At 42.1% G+C, this 14,346-nt stretch overlaps 1 protein-coding gene across 1 annotated transcript in view; it reads right to left on the bottom strand.

Annotated features, from left to right (window-relative positions):
* Nucleotides 1–2,136: 2,136 nt before the first annotated feature.
* LOC124407921 (headcase protein) overlaps nt 2,137–14,346 on the bottom strand; it is a 132,758-nt gene continuing 120,548 nt past the window's right edge. Inside the window, exons 3-5 of the mRNA XM_046884535.1 lie at nt 4,452–4,640; nt 3,314–3,499; nt 2,137–2,956 (exon numbers count right to left, since the gene is read on the bottom strand). Coding sequence (XP_046740491.1) covers nt 2,783–2,956; nt 3,314–3,499; nt 4,452–4,640 — 549 coding nt within the window. The 3' untranslated portion in view covers nt 2,137–2,782. The remainder of the gene's footprint in view (nt 2,957–3,313; nt 3,500–4,451; nt 4,641–14,346) is intronic.

Below are 14,346 nucleotides of genomic sequence, written 5' to 3' on the forward strand. Positions count from 1 at the left end.
AATTTTTTGATCAGAGAATAATGGGGTGGTACAGAGAAAAAAAAGAATATACATAAAATAATAATAATAATAATAATAATAATAATAAATTATATACCGTCGTGTATTTGGCTATCCAAAATTATTTCTCTATAATAGATTTATCATACATTTGTATATTATAGTTTCTTTCTCTTATTCGATCGTTTCATCGATTTTCTTATCTTTTTCTTTTTCTTTTCTTTTCTTTTTTTTTTTTTTTTTGACTCCTTATTGTTTCTATTATACCGTTGTGTATATTTATATAATATATAATTATGTTTATAATATATCGTATATTAAAGTACGCGAAAGTTTCGTTGCGTGAAAAATTTTACAACCTTTTTACCTTTTTAGACAAATTGGGGAAAATAAAGTTTCGATATTTTCCTCGTATTAAAATTCTTTCCCGAATAGAATAGAAAACAAGAAAAAGCAAGGTATTGTTCAAAGTGTTCTTATAGCTTTAATAATAATAAGAATAATAATAGTAATAATAGTAATAATAATAATAACAACAATAATAATAAAGAAAAATGTGATACCAGCCTTTCCAAGTTTTATTTGCTTCTCATTGTCATATCTCGGCATCAACTTCTTTCTCTCCTTTAACTTCATCTTCTCTTTCTCTTTCTCTTTCTTCTTCATCTTCTTCTTCTTCTCTATTGATAATTTTCTTTTCCATTATTTTGTTATGTAAAATTTGACACGCTCATATATGTTAAAAAACATGTTGGACTTTTTCACCGTTTCATTCTTATCAAGAATAACATAACATAACAGGTATTATACGAATGAATCAGGATGTTAAGTAGAATAGTTTCCTAAATTTTGGGAACAAGTGGTCGGTAAGTCTGCGAGACGGCAGCTAATAGTTGAACAGCAACGACCAGCATCGCCACAATAGAAAACAAAAACAGAAAACAATCTTATCTCTTCAATTTTTGGTTTCTTTGTTGTACGCACGTCACTGTCATAAATTTAAGTTCCCTTTTTCTATTTTCACCGGTGTATATATATATATATATATATATATTCAAGTAGTTTGTCTTCTTCGTCATTTAACTTTTAGTTTATATATTTATTCAAGAAAAAAAAACCTTATTTTGTTATTTTTTTTTTTCTTTACTCTCTTGACCGCTGATTGGAAAGATCATTATTCGCAACACGCATGTCTATATATGCACCTATCATACGTATACAACATTATGTAATATATATTGCCGGCGAGAGCACGATATGTTATATATATATATATGTGTGTACTAAACGGCAAAAAGGGTCGCGAGTAAAATTTACGATATTGTTAAAATTTTCTTTGTCACCGGTAGAGAAATAAATCGTATTTTGCGTTTTTCAATATCGTTCTTAACAATCGATACATCGAAAATTGAAGAAAGATGATTGAAAAAAAAAAAAAAAAATAGAAGCAATAAATAAAAATACGTTAAAGTTGCAAACCGTGATCGATCCAAATAGCGTCCAATAAATCTAATAATGTAATTATATAAAAACGTTTTCACCCTGCATAAAAAGATTCAATCTTTCAAACCCCATTATATGAGCGTTCAAAAACTATAAACAAATCAACATAGCCGCCTAAAAAACATATAAAAAAGAAAACCTATGCAAATGTGAGAAGGAATAGAAAAAAAAGGAAGAAAAACACATTACAAAATAAAAAAAAAAAAAATTAAAAAAAAGAATCATAAATAAAAAAGAAACAAAGACAAAATAAAAACACAACGTTGTCCAATATCTAAGTAACAAACAATAGCATATTTTATTATTATTTTGTTTTCATCGTAATTTTTTTTTTTTTTTTTTTTTTTTTTTTTTTAAATCGTTATTTTAAAGTGATATTATTACATATGTTTATTTTAATATATATACGCGTTTGTGTGTATGTGTATGTATATATATATATATGTATATATATATATAAAATAATAAAGATAAGTTGATTGGATTATTAATAATAATTTGACTACTGAATGAAATGGGAGTCCCCGTGCCTGCTGTATATTATTTACTCTTCGATATAATTAAAATAATCGGTTTTTTTTTTTTGTTTTTTGTTTTTGTATTATTGTTTTCCCTCTTGTTACCGATGTTTTTTGTATTTAATATATATGCGTGTATATATATATGTATATATATATATATAGATGTGTGTAATTTTTTTCTTCCTGTGTCGTATAGCTGTTTTACAGGGGTGGGAAAAAAAAAAAAGAAAAATGATTATATTGTTATACGTGTGTAGTTGATTTTTCACCTCCCTCCCCAGACCATCGCCACTCGTCCCATAATCTTATCGTGCGGATACTTCAATACAGCTGCCCCGAAGGTGACGAAGAAAAACCCCAACGTGAAAATAAAAGAGATGTAAAATTTTCTCAAAATAACCGAAGACTCGTTACAGGGATACATCCTGAACCAAATCGACGGTTGGTACCCTGAGTCTTCATCTTCCATCGACCACCGGCCGTTTTTGTTATCTCGTCAATTGAGAAAACGCGAGTTTATTTTTTTGCTTACTTCTTCCTTATTGTTGGTTAGTTTTTGTTTGTTTGTTCAGTTTTCTTTTTTTTTTTTTTTTTTTCCTTTACATCTATTCAAAAAACGCAGGACGTCAACGGACACCGTAAGACATACGACGGAAAGACGGACTCTAGAGTATCGCCTGCAGCAAAGAGAGCAGCGGTTGCAGAGAGACCGGGGCTGGTCTTGCAGTGATCAAACGTTGCGCTATACACTCCACCTGTTACGGCCATTGGCTATAGAGCTGAAACTGCTCGCGAGTGTAGCAGGCGGAAAGCGGCTTCACGAAGTGAGCGTCTAATGCTCGACAATGCGGGCAAGCAAAGACGCGACTGTAGTCCGAGTAGAAGTTCAGCCGCTGATGTGGCAGGAGCAGTGGCTTCTGGCAGCTATTGCACTGCAACATAGAAGACAACGATACCCTGTAGAGTCGAATACCCCCTCCTCCCCCTCCTCCTCCTCCACAGTCCTCTCCCGCTATAAGTCCGCTCGTTAAAGAGCCGAGCCCCGTAATTGGCTGAACTATTTACTACCGAACGGCACGAGATGATGACGATTACGAATTGTCATAAGAGGACGGTATAACGGAAGACAGACAGTTTTTACAAAAAAAAAAAAAGAAAAGAAAAAATGGTAGGGACACTGCGACAGCCCCGCGACCGGTCTTATAACGAGAGACGACTGTAGTGCATGGTTTTACAGTCGTTATAACGGAGTTCGACGTTTGGAGCGGGTTGAAATTTCGTTATCTTACCTTGATGCGTTCGGTGCAACATGGCATCGCAGCGAATATGTCGTAGCTGTACATCGTTCCAAGTACCAGACTTGAACCGTCCCATGGTTGGGTGCAGCTACGACAACGAACCGGAGCCCCGCCGCTACCTTCGAGGCAGCTCATGCAAACAGCAGACAAGAATTGTGTGCGACCCTCGACCTTAACCTGGAATCAAAAATCGAGAGACGGTTGTTTTTTCGTTGTGATTGCGCTGCTCGAAAAGCGTTGTTGGATTCTGGTGTGAGAAAAGGGGACATTTGGGGACTTGACGAAGTTTTTGGCGAACGCTCGTGACTTTCCTGTGACTTTAATTCACGGCTGGAGTGACACACCGAGGAGTTTCATCGTCGCGTGTGTGTATGTACGTGTAAACGAAAGCGAAAACGAGACGAGGGGCGAGATCCACGCTTGCAAATAAAGCGAGTAAGCCGAAAGCGTTCTGCAAGCAGAAGCGCTGATTACACCTAATTAAGTCTGACGGTGGCGGCGGCGTGCAGGCGACGCCAAAAACAACGTGTATCTTCGTTAGCCATTTAGTAGAGTTTCCGTTTTATCCAGGGCTGTGAACGCGCCGCCGCTCATCCTCCTTCTCCTTCTCCCTCTTCTAGTTCTATCTCTCATCCTAACCCAACCCCCATTTCACAAGTCTCTGAGGACCAGTTGTTTGCTAAGTGAGAACTTCATGCCGCCACCAGCTTCTGGAGTTGCACGACTGACTGACGTGTTCACCACCCTCCCCATCCCATTTGCAGCTTTTCGGAATTCAGGTGTCACTTAAGATAGTCTGAATGATGACGCTTTAGTCGAATTCTTTTTTTTATGGACTGTAGAAGTACTCTGAGCATTTTGAGTTCCGAATATTATACCGACCGAGCGTTCTCGATTTGTAGAAACTAGTCAGTATCCAACAAGCAAGGTATAAAAAGATCGGAATACCAGATCGTGTCAGGTCAAAAATGAATTCTTTCTCAACCTTTTCTTCAATTACGTCAAATAAACATGAAACTATGAATATATTGAAAATGGCAGTTTTTTCTTGTCTTCAGCACGGTTACTCAACAATCGTTAGCGCCTTGATGAAGCTTCTCCTACTAATAAAATTATGACTCAAACTCACCTCGGCACAGGAAATCGAGTGTTGCCTCGGCGACAGAAAGAAGGTTCCATCGACGAGTGGATACCTATCAAAAACGAGCATAGCAGCCCTGCAGAGAACGCAAGATACCCTGGACCACTGGAGTGCAGCCAATGTCGATAGGATGAAGCACCTCGTATCGTCGTTGCCGTGATTACCCTCGTCCTCCATCTGGAACAAAGATGAAGAAAAAAGTCTGGTCAGACAGTGTATGCAACTACAGATGTGTAAGGTGGAGGTTTGAAATATTCTGAAGTGGATACATCGGGAGAAAAAAGTGTATCCGAGTGATGACGGCGGAAACGGAGTCGCAGACAATCGCGTCGTCACCGCGGGTAGTCATAATTTGAATATTCCATACCCGTTCTGCGGGCTCTCTAAACTCGCAATAGCTGACGGTGAGCCTTCGGCAGCAATAACGTCGCGATGTCAACAAAGGTTGCCACCCCATTTCCTCCGCCTTAGTCGTTAAACCGTCAGGGGTGAACAAGGTGGCTGGATAGCTGGATAGAAGCGGTGGTTCGTTCGTTCGTTGGTTCGTTCGTTGCCGTTGAAAACCCCCAGACGCGGACGTTTATAACCGCCGTAAATAACCAGCCCACCCGATCATAAGCTCAGCAACGTAGGTGCTCGACTTTTCCCTCCGTTCCACCCTTCCTCCTGTTGCCGTTTGCCCAGAGACGGTCCTCTGGTTTAAGTAACGTAAAAAACGTGATAACGACGGTTACTACGACGACGGACCATATGTGCCCGCGTGGGCATCGAAGGTTCAACTTCACCCTCCCCCCTCGCATTTACCACGATATCCATCCACGACAGGGGAGAGTAAAAAAACGTCACTAGAAACTCATCTTCTATTCTGAATTTACTGGAATGATGAGGATGAGGGATTCGATCGTGGCAATGTTCATTCGTCATCATCAATCGCTACTGTATCAAGCCATCAAAGAAAGACGTCCTTTCGCCATCGTGAAAGAAATTACATCTCGTCTTCTTCAACGGTAATAAATTTCTTTACGTTCCTCGCAATTTCCGTTTCAGCTATACCGCTTCGCGAGTTCTTTTATATAAACTACCGCGGGGTAAGAAGAAACTCTTCGCTTCTAGCTAGTGTCCCTCAAAAGGAGACAAAGTTATACACACCAGCTACTACGATATTAAAACGACAAGGTACTTCCTATTGCTGAGGAGTTGCCGGAAGTGACTCCTCCTCCTCGTCGTCGTCTACGGGATATAGAAGCTGTTGTCTGCACTCGACAGGGAGAAAGGAAGAGGAAAACGGTGTGAACGAAACATCATCCGATCTTCGTCTCCTCCTTCGATCTCTGCAACATTTTATGATCCTTGTGGTATCCTTGATGAATTGGAAAGAACATTCATTGCCAGCCCGGATCATCTTGAGGTCGCTTTGGATCGACATAAACGTTTGGTGGTCCGTTAAATCTGGATATTAACTACGACCTGGAATTGCGTTCCATAAAATGACTTAGACGTAAAAATACACAAGTCATATGTGTATCGCTGGTACGACAGACTCAAACTGACTTGAAGGTGTCGATTCATCGAGTTAACGAGCCTCCCCAATTTACTGCGCGGTCATTCGTTTTTTTATTTTTTTTTTTTGTCGTTGCAGGATTATCGGAGAATCCGTGAGCAGCGAGTTGTTATTGACGGGTGAGATTTGGATCAGTCATCGAGTGTCTGAAGCTCCGTCAATAACAATCTGAACGATGCATGTTTTGCCGTTGTTTGCCAATATTCTCCGACACACGTATCGCGCAGAAGTTTGATGGTGATGCAGAGATTAGAATGGGCATTAACTCGTATACAAAAGACCGTTAAAAGAACAGCTATTAGTTATAAGGTTGGCACTGCGTCGTATAACAACGGGTCGCCGGGTAATTACGCGTGTAAAACTAACACGTAATTTAAAGATAACAAAGATGGAGTTGCGGAGGAAGGTTGAGAGGAGGCGAGGGCAAAAGTCGTAGCGTTAGTAATAAACGGTTCAAATGAATAATTATGTTCTCAAGTAATCCTAAGGAAAGCCAAGAATAAAAATTCAGAACAAAGGTGAAGATGAAGTGCAATGAGATTTTTCAATCCTTATAAGCGGTATTTACCTTACACGCATACAAAGCTTTGTTAAACGCAAATATGAGAGAGAAAGAGAGAGAAACAATAGTAGAAAAGGAAAAAGTTTAGTAATAATAAAAAAAAAAAAAACACAAGCGGCAAAACAATTGCCGAACGACGGGATACAGGTGGGCCAGCGAGTTGAGGGTGGAAAGTGACAAAAGGTGAGGGTGCGAAACAGAATCCAGAGAGAAAGTGAAAAAAAATAACTTGCAAGATTTTACCAAGTGCCGTACGTTTATTCTCTACCTACCCGCAACGGAGGCTAGGGGGAGGGGGAGGGTGTATATTGCAATAAGGGAGGGAGAGAAAGAGGGTAGAGAGCAGCGGATAAGCCGCTCAAGGTATTGCGTAAAGACAGCGTCATCTCCCTCTCTCTCTCCTACGAAATGGACAGAGGAGATTTCTTCAAACTCTAGCAACAGGGTGGATATATTATATATCTACTCGAATTACCCACTTAACCAAGATTATGAAGACGGTAAATTCCAAAGACAAGGTGGAGATAAGAAAACCTGAGTGAGGTACGAAGGAGGACGCAATTTCTTCTTGATCCTACTGCAAGGATGATGGAGCGCAGGTGATGCCTCGACTAAAGTGACCAGACGGAAATGAGGAACGCGCTTCTTTCCCACAGAAGCCTGGCCGTACTTACAGTGCTGACGTAGCGTGGCTTTCTTTATTTCGTGCGGGTAGAGGACATCGTCTAGTCCTGAAGTACGCCAGCTGGGAAATGAAATTCGATTAAATGGTAGCGGGACTTTACGAGCTCCGAAAGTACTCGAAAAAGTAATCCGACCATCCTCCTTCTCCAGAATGAATGTTATGTACGCATCGAGACTCGACCGGGCAATCGAAGTGTAACGTACATGGTGAAGAGAGTAGAAGAGAAGAAGCACCGCGGTCATTAAACGACCGTAACAGAGAGCGTTCACCAAATGGCCTCTTCTTCTCCTCCTTCGTAGAGTCGTGCAAGGTAGGAAACACACGTGCAGACTCACTCACTCACACACACACCGCGGTTTATCATCGATTTTTACGACTAGGGGTAGACAGATTTACCGGCGCGGGTCACTCTCGTTGATTTCAATTTCATCACCGCCTCAGCTGGATCGCTAAAGTCACATTTTCTCTTGGCTTACTAGTCATGCAAAGGTCCGAGGTTGGCGTTGTCGCGGATCAAGGAGTTCCGCAAGCTTTAGGAAGCTTGACTTTGAATTATATGAAAAGTCCTACGCTCATCTCGGTAGGAAAACTTTGCAACAAGAAAGAACAATGAGACACGCCCCAACAGCGTAAGTAGAGTTGGAGATTTGGCTATGTTTAACGGTAAAATTATTAGAATAACCAACAGGGCTAATCCAGCTTAAAGAGGGAATATGAAAGGTCCCGTGAACCGTGAACCGTGAACCCTTTTTACCAACTTATCTCTTCTCCCGATGGCTTTATCTAGCGCGTCGTGTTTCCCCATCCCATTCACCCAGCGAAAACCCTCTTGTAAATTGCATAAATGGCCATTTTCCACTTTGATGTAAGCGGATTTTCCGAGAAGACCCTACAAGTCCTCCTCCAGACCTTCTCTCGATTCCATTGCGAGAGAGAGAAAGATAGAGAGGATGAGCGAAATTACTTTGTCCCGGATCTCACCCTAGCTGGTAGGCTTTCCTCCTTCGTCACGGACTTCGAAGCTCGGATGTCCGACTGACTGAGACGCAGGTTCCACTCCTCTCCAAGGAGGATGGAAACCGACCAGGACCATGGTCGAAGGGTCCCGTGAACTGGATCCTGGCATCGGATCTCGCCAGCCGCCGAATATCTATAAGATTGCGGTTTAACGGTCCCCGGAATGGTGTCCATCGTGAGAAGAGCGACTCTCCCAAGTCGCTTGAAAGTGTCGTCCATTGGTCCATCGGCTTAGCGAACAGAGATTGAGTGGAGGATGGGTCTTACCCGATCAGCGGGAATGCTTTGTATATCAATATGGCGGATGGTCGAGTATCGAGTAATCTTCTTTGCAGACGTTGGAGGAGAAGTCGAATGTCGAAGGACCTCTTCCCGTCCTTTCTAGGCTGGTCTCCTCTTATCCCAAGGATACTGTGTGTCGTCGTATAGCTACGGAGAGAGCTTTTAGCGTCGAAAATCGTCGAGTCCGATCAGTTTACGTAATAAATACGAAGTTGTCCGCGATGCGTTAGACCCGGTCCGGTAAACACGTCGGGACAATCATAACTCGTTTGAATCACCGATTTATATCTCTGGAGGTAAAAATATACGTCGGCATGCCTCGCTGACCGCGAAATAAGAATGGAGGGAATCCCGTCGCGTGTGTGTGTATGTGTGTGTGTGTGGTTGTGTACAATATATCAGAAATAGTTTTAAAAGTTCTCTTTGGCGGCTTCCGTTAACCGAAGTTACTCCGGACTCGCACAGTCAGCAGCGTAACTCGATCTCTGTGCGTCCTGCACCGCCGGGTAACAACCAGAAAAAGGAAAAAAAAAAGAAAGGAAAATGGAAAAGAAAGAAAAATATATCCTACTCAGAACGCGGCACCGCAATACCGTCGAACGTGCACCGCGTCACGCACGTTGACATTTTTATTATCCTGTTACACTAGTAATCTGAAAAAACTGATTTACAACTTCAAGTTATTGCATTCGTTGCAGCGACACCTGACACCTCAAGAACGAACAGGGGGGTGAAAACGTTTTCCTGAATTTTTCCCCCTCCCACGCACTACCTCCAGGTCCCAACACATGATATTCGAAGTTTGATAAGGTTTGTCAGCCTCGGATACTCTCCGAATGCAATTTCGTGCTAGCGAATCGCTGATTCACCCCGGACATTCCCCTTGTCCGAAAATCCAGGATTGTCCCCCGATCGCTCGGTGGACGGACATTGACGAACGGTTCGGTGCATGCAGCAAGGGTGCCGCTGCGGTAGGTACCTACGTACCTACTGCATTTGGCGTAGTGCCCCAGGGCGGATGACGAGCCTAGTGGCTAAAGCAACGGCGGCGGTTCTCCCCCAAGCTATTAATTATGCAACGCGGAAGGGTTGTTAATTTAGTACCTTGTAGTAAAATAATTGTAGGGCTCACGCAACCTACGTTGGTTGGCCTGCTGCACGAGCTGATGAAGGACACCTGACAATTCTGACCCGCTCGCCTCCCTCCGAAAAATTTCACCAGACGCAGTTAGTGTTGTGCACGCATCAATTTGTAAATTCGATTTCTCTTCATTTTTTTTCTTTTCTTTTTCTCCTTTTTAATACAGAATGAATTATCCTTTTTTGCTTGAAATTTCTTACGTTCGAAATTATACCCTCTTTAAATCGTCTTTCTATTCATTTATTTTTCTTTTTTGTCTTATTCCTCCTCTTTCAATCTGCAAATAAAGCGCGTACCGAGTAGAAAAGCGCCTTAGAAACGTTCCAGGGTGAAATAAGATTGAGACAAGGGGGAAGTAAAATTTCTTAATAATAATCCCGTGTTTCTGGGAAGATTTTTTTCGCTCATCGCCGCATGCGCTGATATTTTTTAATACACGTTTTTATTTTTTATTTTTTTTTTTTATTTTTATCTATGTATGTATGTACGTCTGTGTATATGATACGGAAAAGCAAGCTTCCTGCTTATTCCCTCTTTTCGCGAGGGCTTTTCGTCGCTCCTTCGCCCCGACGACCCAGAGAACTTTTTCTCTCCCTTGCTGAGAAAAGGGGGATATATATATTTCTACGAAGATGTTCGCATCGGTTCACTTCACGCTCGGTCAAACGCGAGTAATCCATGAACATTCATGTACTACACAACGATACCGACATAATATTAAATCTATAATGTTCCTGGTCAACAGGAATTGTTTTCACCGTTAAAATCATTCAACTTTACAACGAAGTTTTACGAGTGAACAGTTATCGTTCAATTCTGGTTTCGACTGATGCTGAAAGGATGCTGAAAGTATACTGTAGGTATAATGAAATTGATGAATAGCGAGACGAGCGAGTCGGATTTATTATTGACATAGTAACAGACGCCCAGGGTATCGTGAATATGCATTTATACGCACTTTTGCCGACAATGTGTATTATTCGCGAATACACGTGCCCCCGGAGGACGTCAAATCAATAGAACGCGTCAGGCTGCGGGGGGGATCGTTGAAAACCCTTGCCCATTTCGCGTGTGACTAGTCGAGGGTACGGAAATTGAAATTACGATTCAATTTTTGTATATATACGTATATATATTTATATAAAATTGTGAGGTGAAGAAGAAGAAGAAGAAGGAAAAGAGGAAGAACGAGAAGAAGAACAAAGCCGTTTGAGCGTTTTATTTTCTGCACAATTTTTTTTTTTTTTTTTTTTCCCTTTACACGAGACAAGCAAAGTATTGTGTCGAGATGGCGGTAACCCTTGTAATGAGAGCACTGAAGCGCCGAATAATCAGAATCGGGATATAAGGAGCTCAAAAGGTCTTTTTACATTTTAATATCGCGTAGGGCCCACCAGCACCGTGAACGGTTGCCAGTTCACTGACCCGAAAACCCCGGAGAGAAAAAGAAAGAGAGAGGGAGAAAGAGAGAGCAGGAGAATGGGGATGGTGGTTTTCATTTGACGTTAAAATGAAAATAAAATTCAAAGCGGTTTCCCAGCTGCATCAGTGGATGCCACCAGTGGAATGGTGGTGGACAGACAGTTAATTAAAGGAATCAAAATTAAAGAGGATCAAAAAAAAAACATCTCTTTCCAAGTCTCTTTCAAATACCCACAATTTCACTGTTCATATGTACACTTCAAAGAGTACTCACTATCTCTCTCTCTTTTTCTCTCTGTCTACATCTAGTACATACCTATATATCTACATTTCCCTACAAATACCTCCGCAGCGGTGATAAAAAAAACTAAGAGAAAAAAAGAAAGCTCAAGACGATGAAAGTAAAAAAAAAAAAAAGAATTATCAGCGATCGGTAGTGAATTTCACTTTTATTTTCGTCGTCCTTCTTCCTCAGCGCAATCTCGAACCTCAATGTAGTTAACTATAAAAAACCCCTGGATATTTTTTTTTTTTTATTTCACTGAATATCCCCACGCGGTGAGACTCTGCTCTACGAGAGAGGGTAGCGAGAGTGTAACAACGTAAAATTGGCAAGAGGCGTCGGATACGATGAAGGAGAATAAAAGTGATGAAAGGATATATACACACATACGCAGTTACATGCCTACTCGAGACTGACTGTTATAAGAATGCGGGGCGGTCGAAGGGCCGTTACTATCTCGTCTCCACAGGTCATTGGAGAAATCAGTATAGCAGCCAGCTTCCTGCTATCGGTAGTCGTATAACCTTTGAAAAAACCCCTCGTTAAAATTTCGCGATAAACTTTGAATGATTCGGTTAGCACAAGAAGAGGCTACGACGCTCCGGCTACGGCTACGGGCCTGCCTGAGGTGCAATGGTTAACGACCCTGCAGATTCGGCCAATCTTTGTTCTTCCAATCGTAAAAATCTAAAAATAAAACTTATCGGTTTAACGGGGCGGCGCGTAAATAAAAAAAAAAAAAAAAATAAGAGACGCGAAAGAAATTAGTGGAAACAAGACTATTTTTCGATATGGGGTGCGAGATGAGGAAGCCCAGACCCTTTTCCGTAGACCCTTTCACTCACGCCACGGGATGCCACTTCCTGAAATACCAGGGTAACTGGTTTTTTTTTCTCTCTCTTCATATTCTATTTCTTACTACCCTCTCTCGGTGGAAACGCGAAACGGACGACGACGCCGTTTTGCATGCGATCGTTCGTGCGTGTCACGGTTTACGGGCCAAGTAGTCATGCTGCGAGGATGACCCTATAAATCAACCACGCACCGTCGAAGAGGCTAAGGATAGCGGCAACGTTACGGTGTTAAAGGGTAAGACCGTATAGACTATAGATCATAGACCAGCTTTCCTTTGTCTAACGGCGTTCTCTGGAAGCAGTCTTCAAAAAAACAAAAAAAAATTCAACGACTACTTTTTCGTAGTTAAAGCTTATACTTCAGTCCTAGTTATGATCCAGTACTTGTTCAGCATGACGGATTATCACTGAAGTTTGTCGATGATCCGCAGTCGAAGAGGCGAGAGATTTTGAGGGTTGAGAGTGAGGGTTTAAGTCGGATCAGACGACGATCCAGATTACGCGCTCGATAAGACGAGGAGGAGGAGGAGGAGGAGGCCGAAGAAGAGACACGGCGACATGATGATGCGATAGCACTGGAGTAAAGGGGTGTTGAGAGAGCGTTGATTTTCCGGTGGATCGAGGCTAACCTGAAGAGCGGCGTGTTTTGGGTGCGTCTTGATTTTCCTTTGAGCTTGGGTAATTAGCTCTGCCTCCGAGGTTCGCGTTCCTTCAAGGCATACACGAAGGCCGTCAAGTACCGAGAAAATGGACGCTTTCCCAACCCCAAGACAAAGTTGCAAGTAGGTACAGACGCACTCGGAGTTCACCGACGTTTCAACCTCGGTGGTGAAGTGAAATCCCAACGTTGAGGTAAGAAGAGGAAGTCAAGAGAACAAGACGGCGGGAGTCAACGTTCAGGTATTACAGCTCTGCAACGTGTCTCATCCCATCCATCCCCCTCACCCCATTCACCACCTCCTCTTCTTCTTCCCTGGATCCCAGGGGAACACGGCACACAATGTTGCACAAAACAATAGACGACGACGGGCTAGCTCTTGCTTCTTGTCGGCATGGTGGTGGTTCATGTGCCATTCCAACGTCCCGAACACTTCTCGTCTAGCCGCTGCTGCCACCCGGCAACTGTAGCGCACCAGAAACCGTCTACCCGGCACTCCTTCTCCTCCAGGTCGTAAACGTTTTAATTATATCGGCTTCCTCTGTACGTACACGGCGAGGATCACTCGCCGGGCGTGTGACGTGCGAGATAACCTCAGTCTGAGGTTCGCTGGCTGGCCAATATTTCAAACCACACAAAAAGGACTGGAAGACAGAATTTTGGAAGAGAACGTAAAGGGTAAGAAAAAAGTGGACAAGACAAGAAATGCTTCTGACTGGTTATTCGTCATATCTCGTCATGATGGTTACTCGAAATTTCAATTATACAAAGGATATTGACCAAGCCCAACAGTTCTTTGGCCTTTTCCCACGGTAACTTGATCCAGGTCTAAACTTAAAAAAAAAAAAAAAAAAAACCAAATCGCAACAAGTGAATCCACCCCAGGGATAAAACTTGATCCTCTCTGTCATCGGATGGATTTTTAAAATTAGAGAAAAAAATGGACTTCGTGTATACGGAGTTTAGAGTATATTTCGAGGGTGGATCAGTCGACGGATTACCCTCGCGTCGAGTCAACAATAACGCCGCGACACCCCGATGTTTTATCCGCTAACCTTGGCTCCGAGAGGAAATTCGTAGCGAGACAAAGACAGAAGTTTGAACTTCAACGTCTTTCACGAATGGGGTATAAGGTATAGCCTCGATCATTGCCGGCGATCGAGTTGGCAATAACCGTAATAATATATACATATACATGTAACTAAATGTCTGTATGAATTTTTCTTCCCTTCCGAATTCGTTCAGACGATATTGACTCCTCAGAGCGGAATGCCAACCTATAAGGATCGGGTATATTAAGGTATTTACTTTGTCTGGAGAGCGAACTTTCGGAATGACAAATATCCCGACTTGCCAAGTTCTTTATAACGTTTTACTCTCATTTCTATCTCCGTATATGCGATCGTTTCCCCTTTTTT

Source organism: Diprion similis, chromosome 7, assembly GCF_021155765.1.
Source record: "Diprion similis isolate iyDipSimi1 chromosome 7, iyDipSimi1.1, whole genome shotgun sequence".
In the NCBI taxonomy this organism is placed as follows: domain Eukaryota; kingdom Metazoa; phylum Arthropoda; class Insecta; order Hymenoptera; family Diprionidae; genus Diprion; species Diprion similis.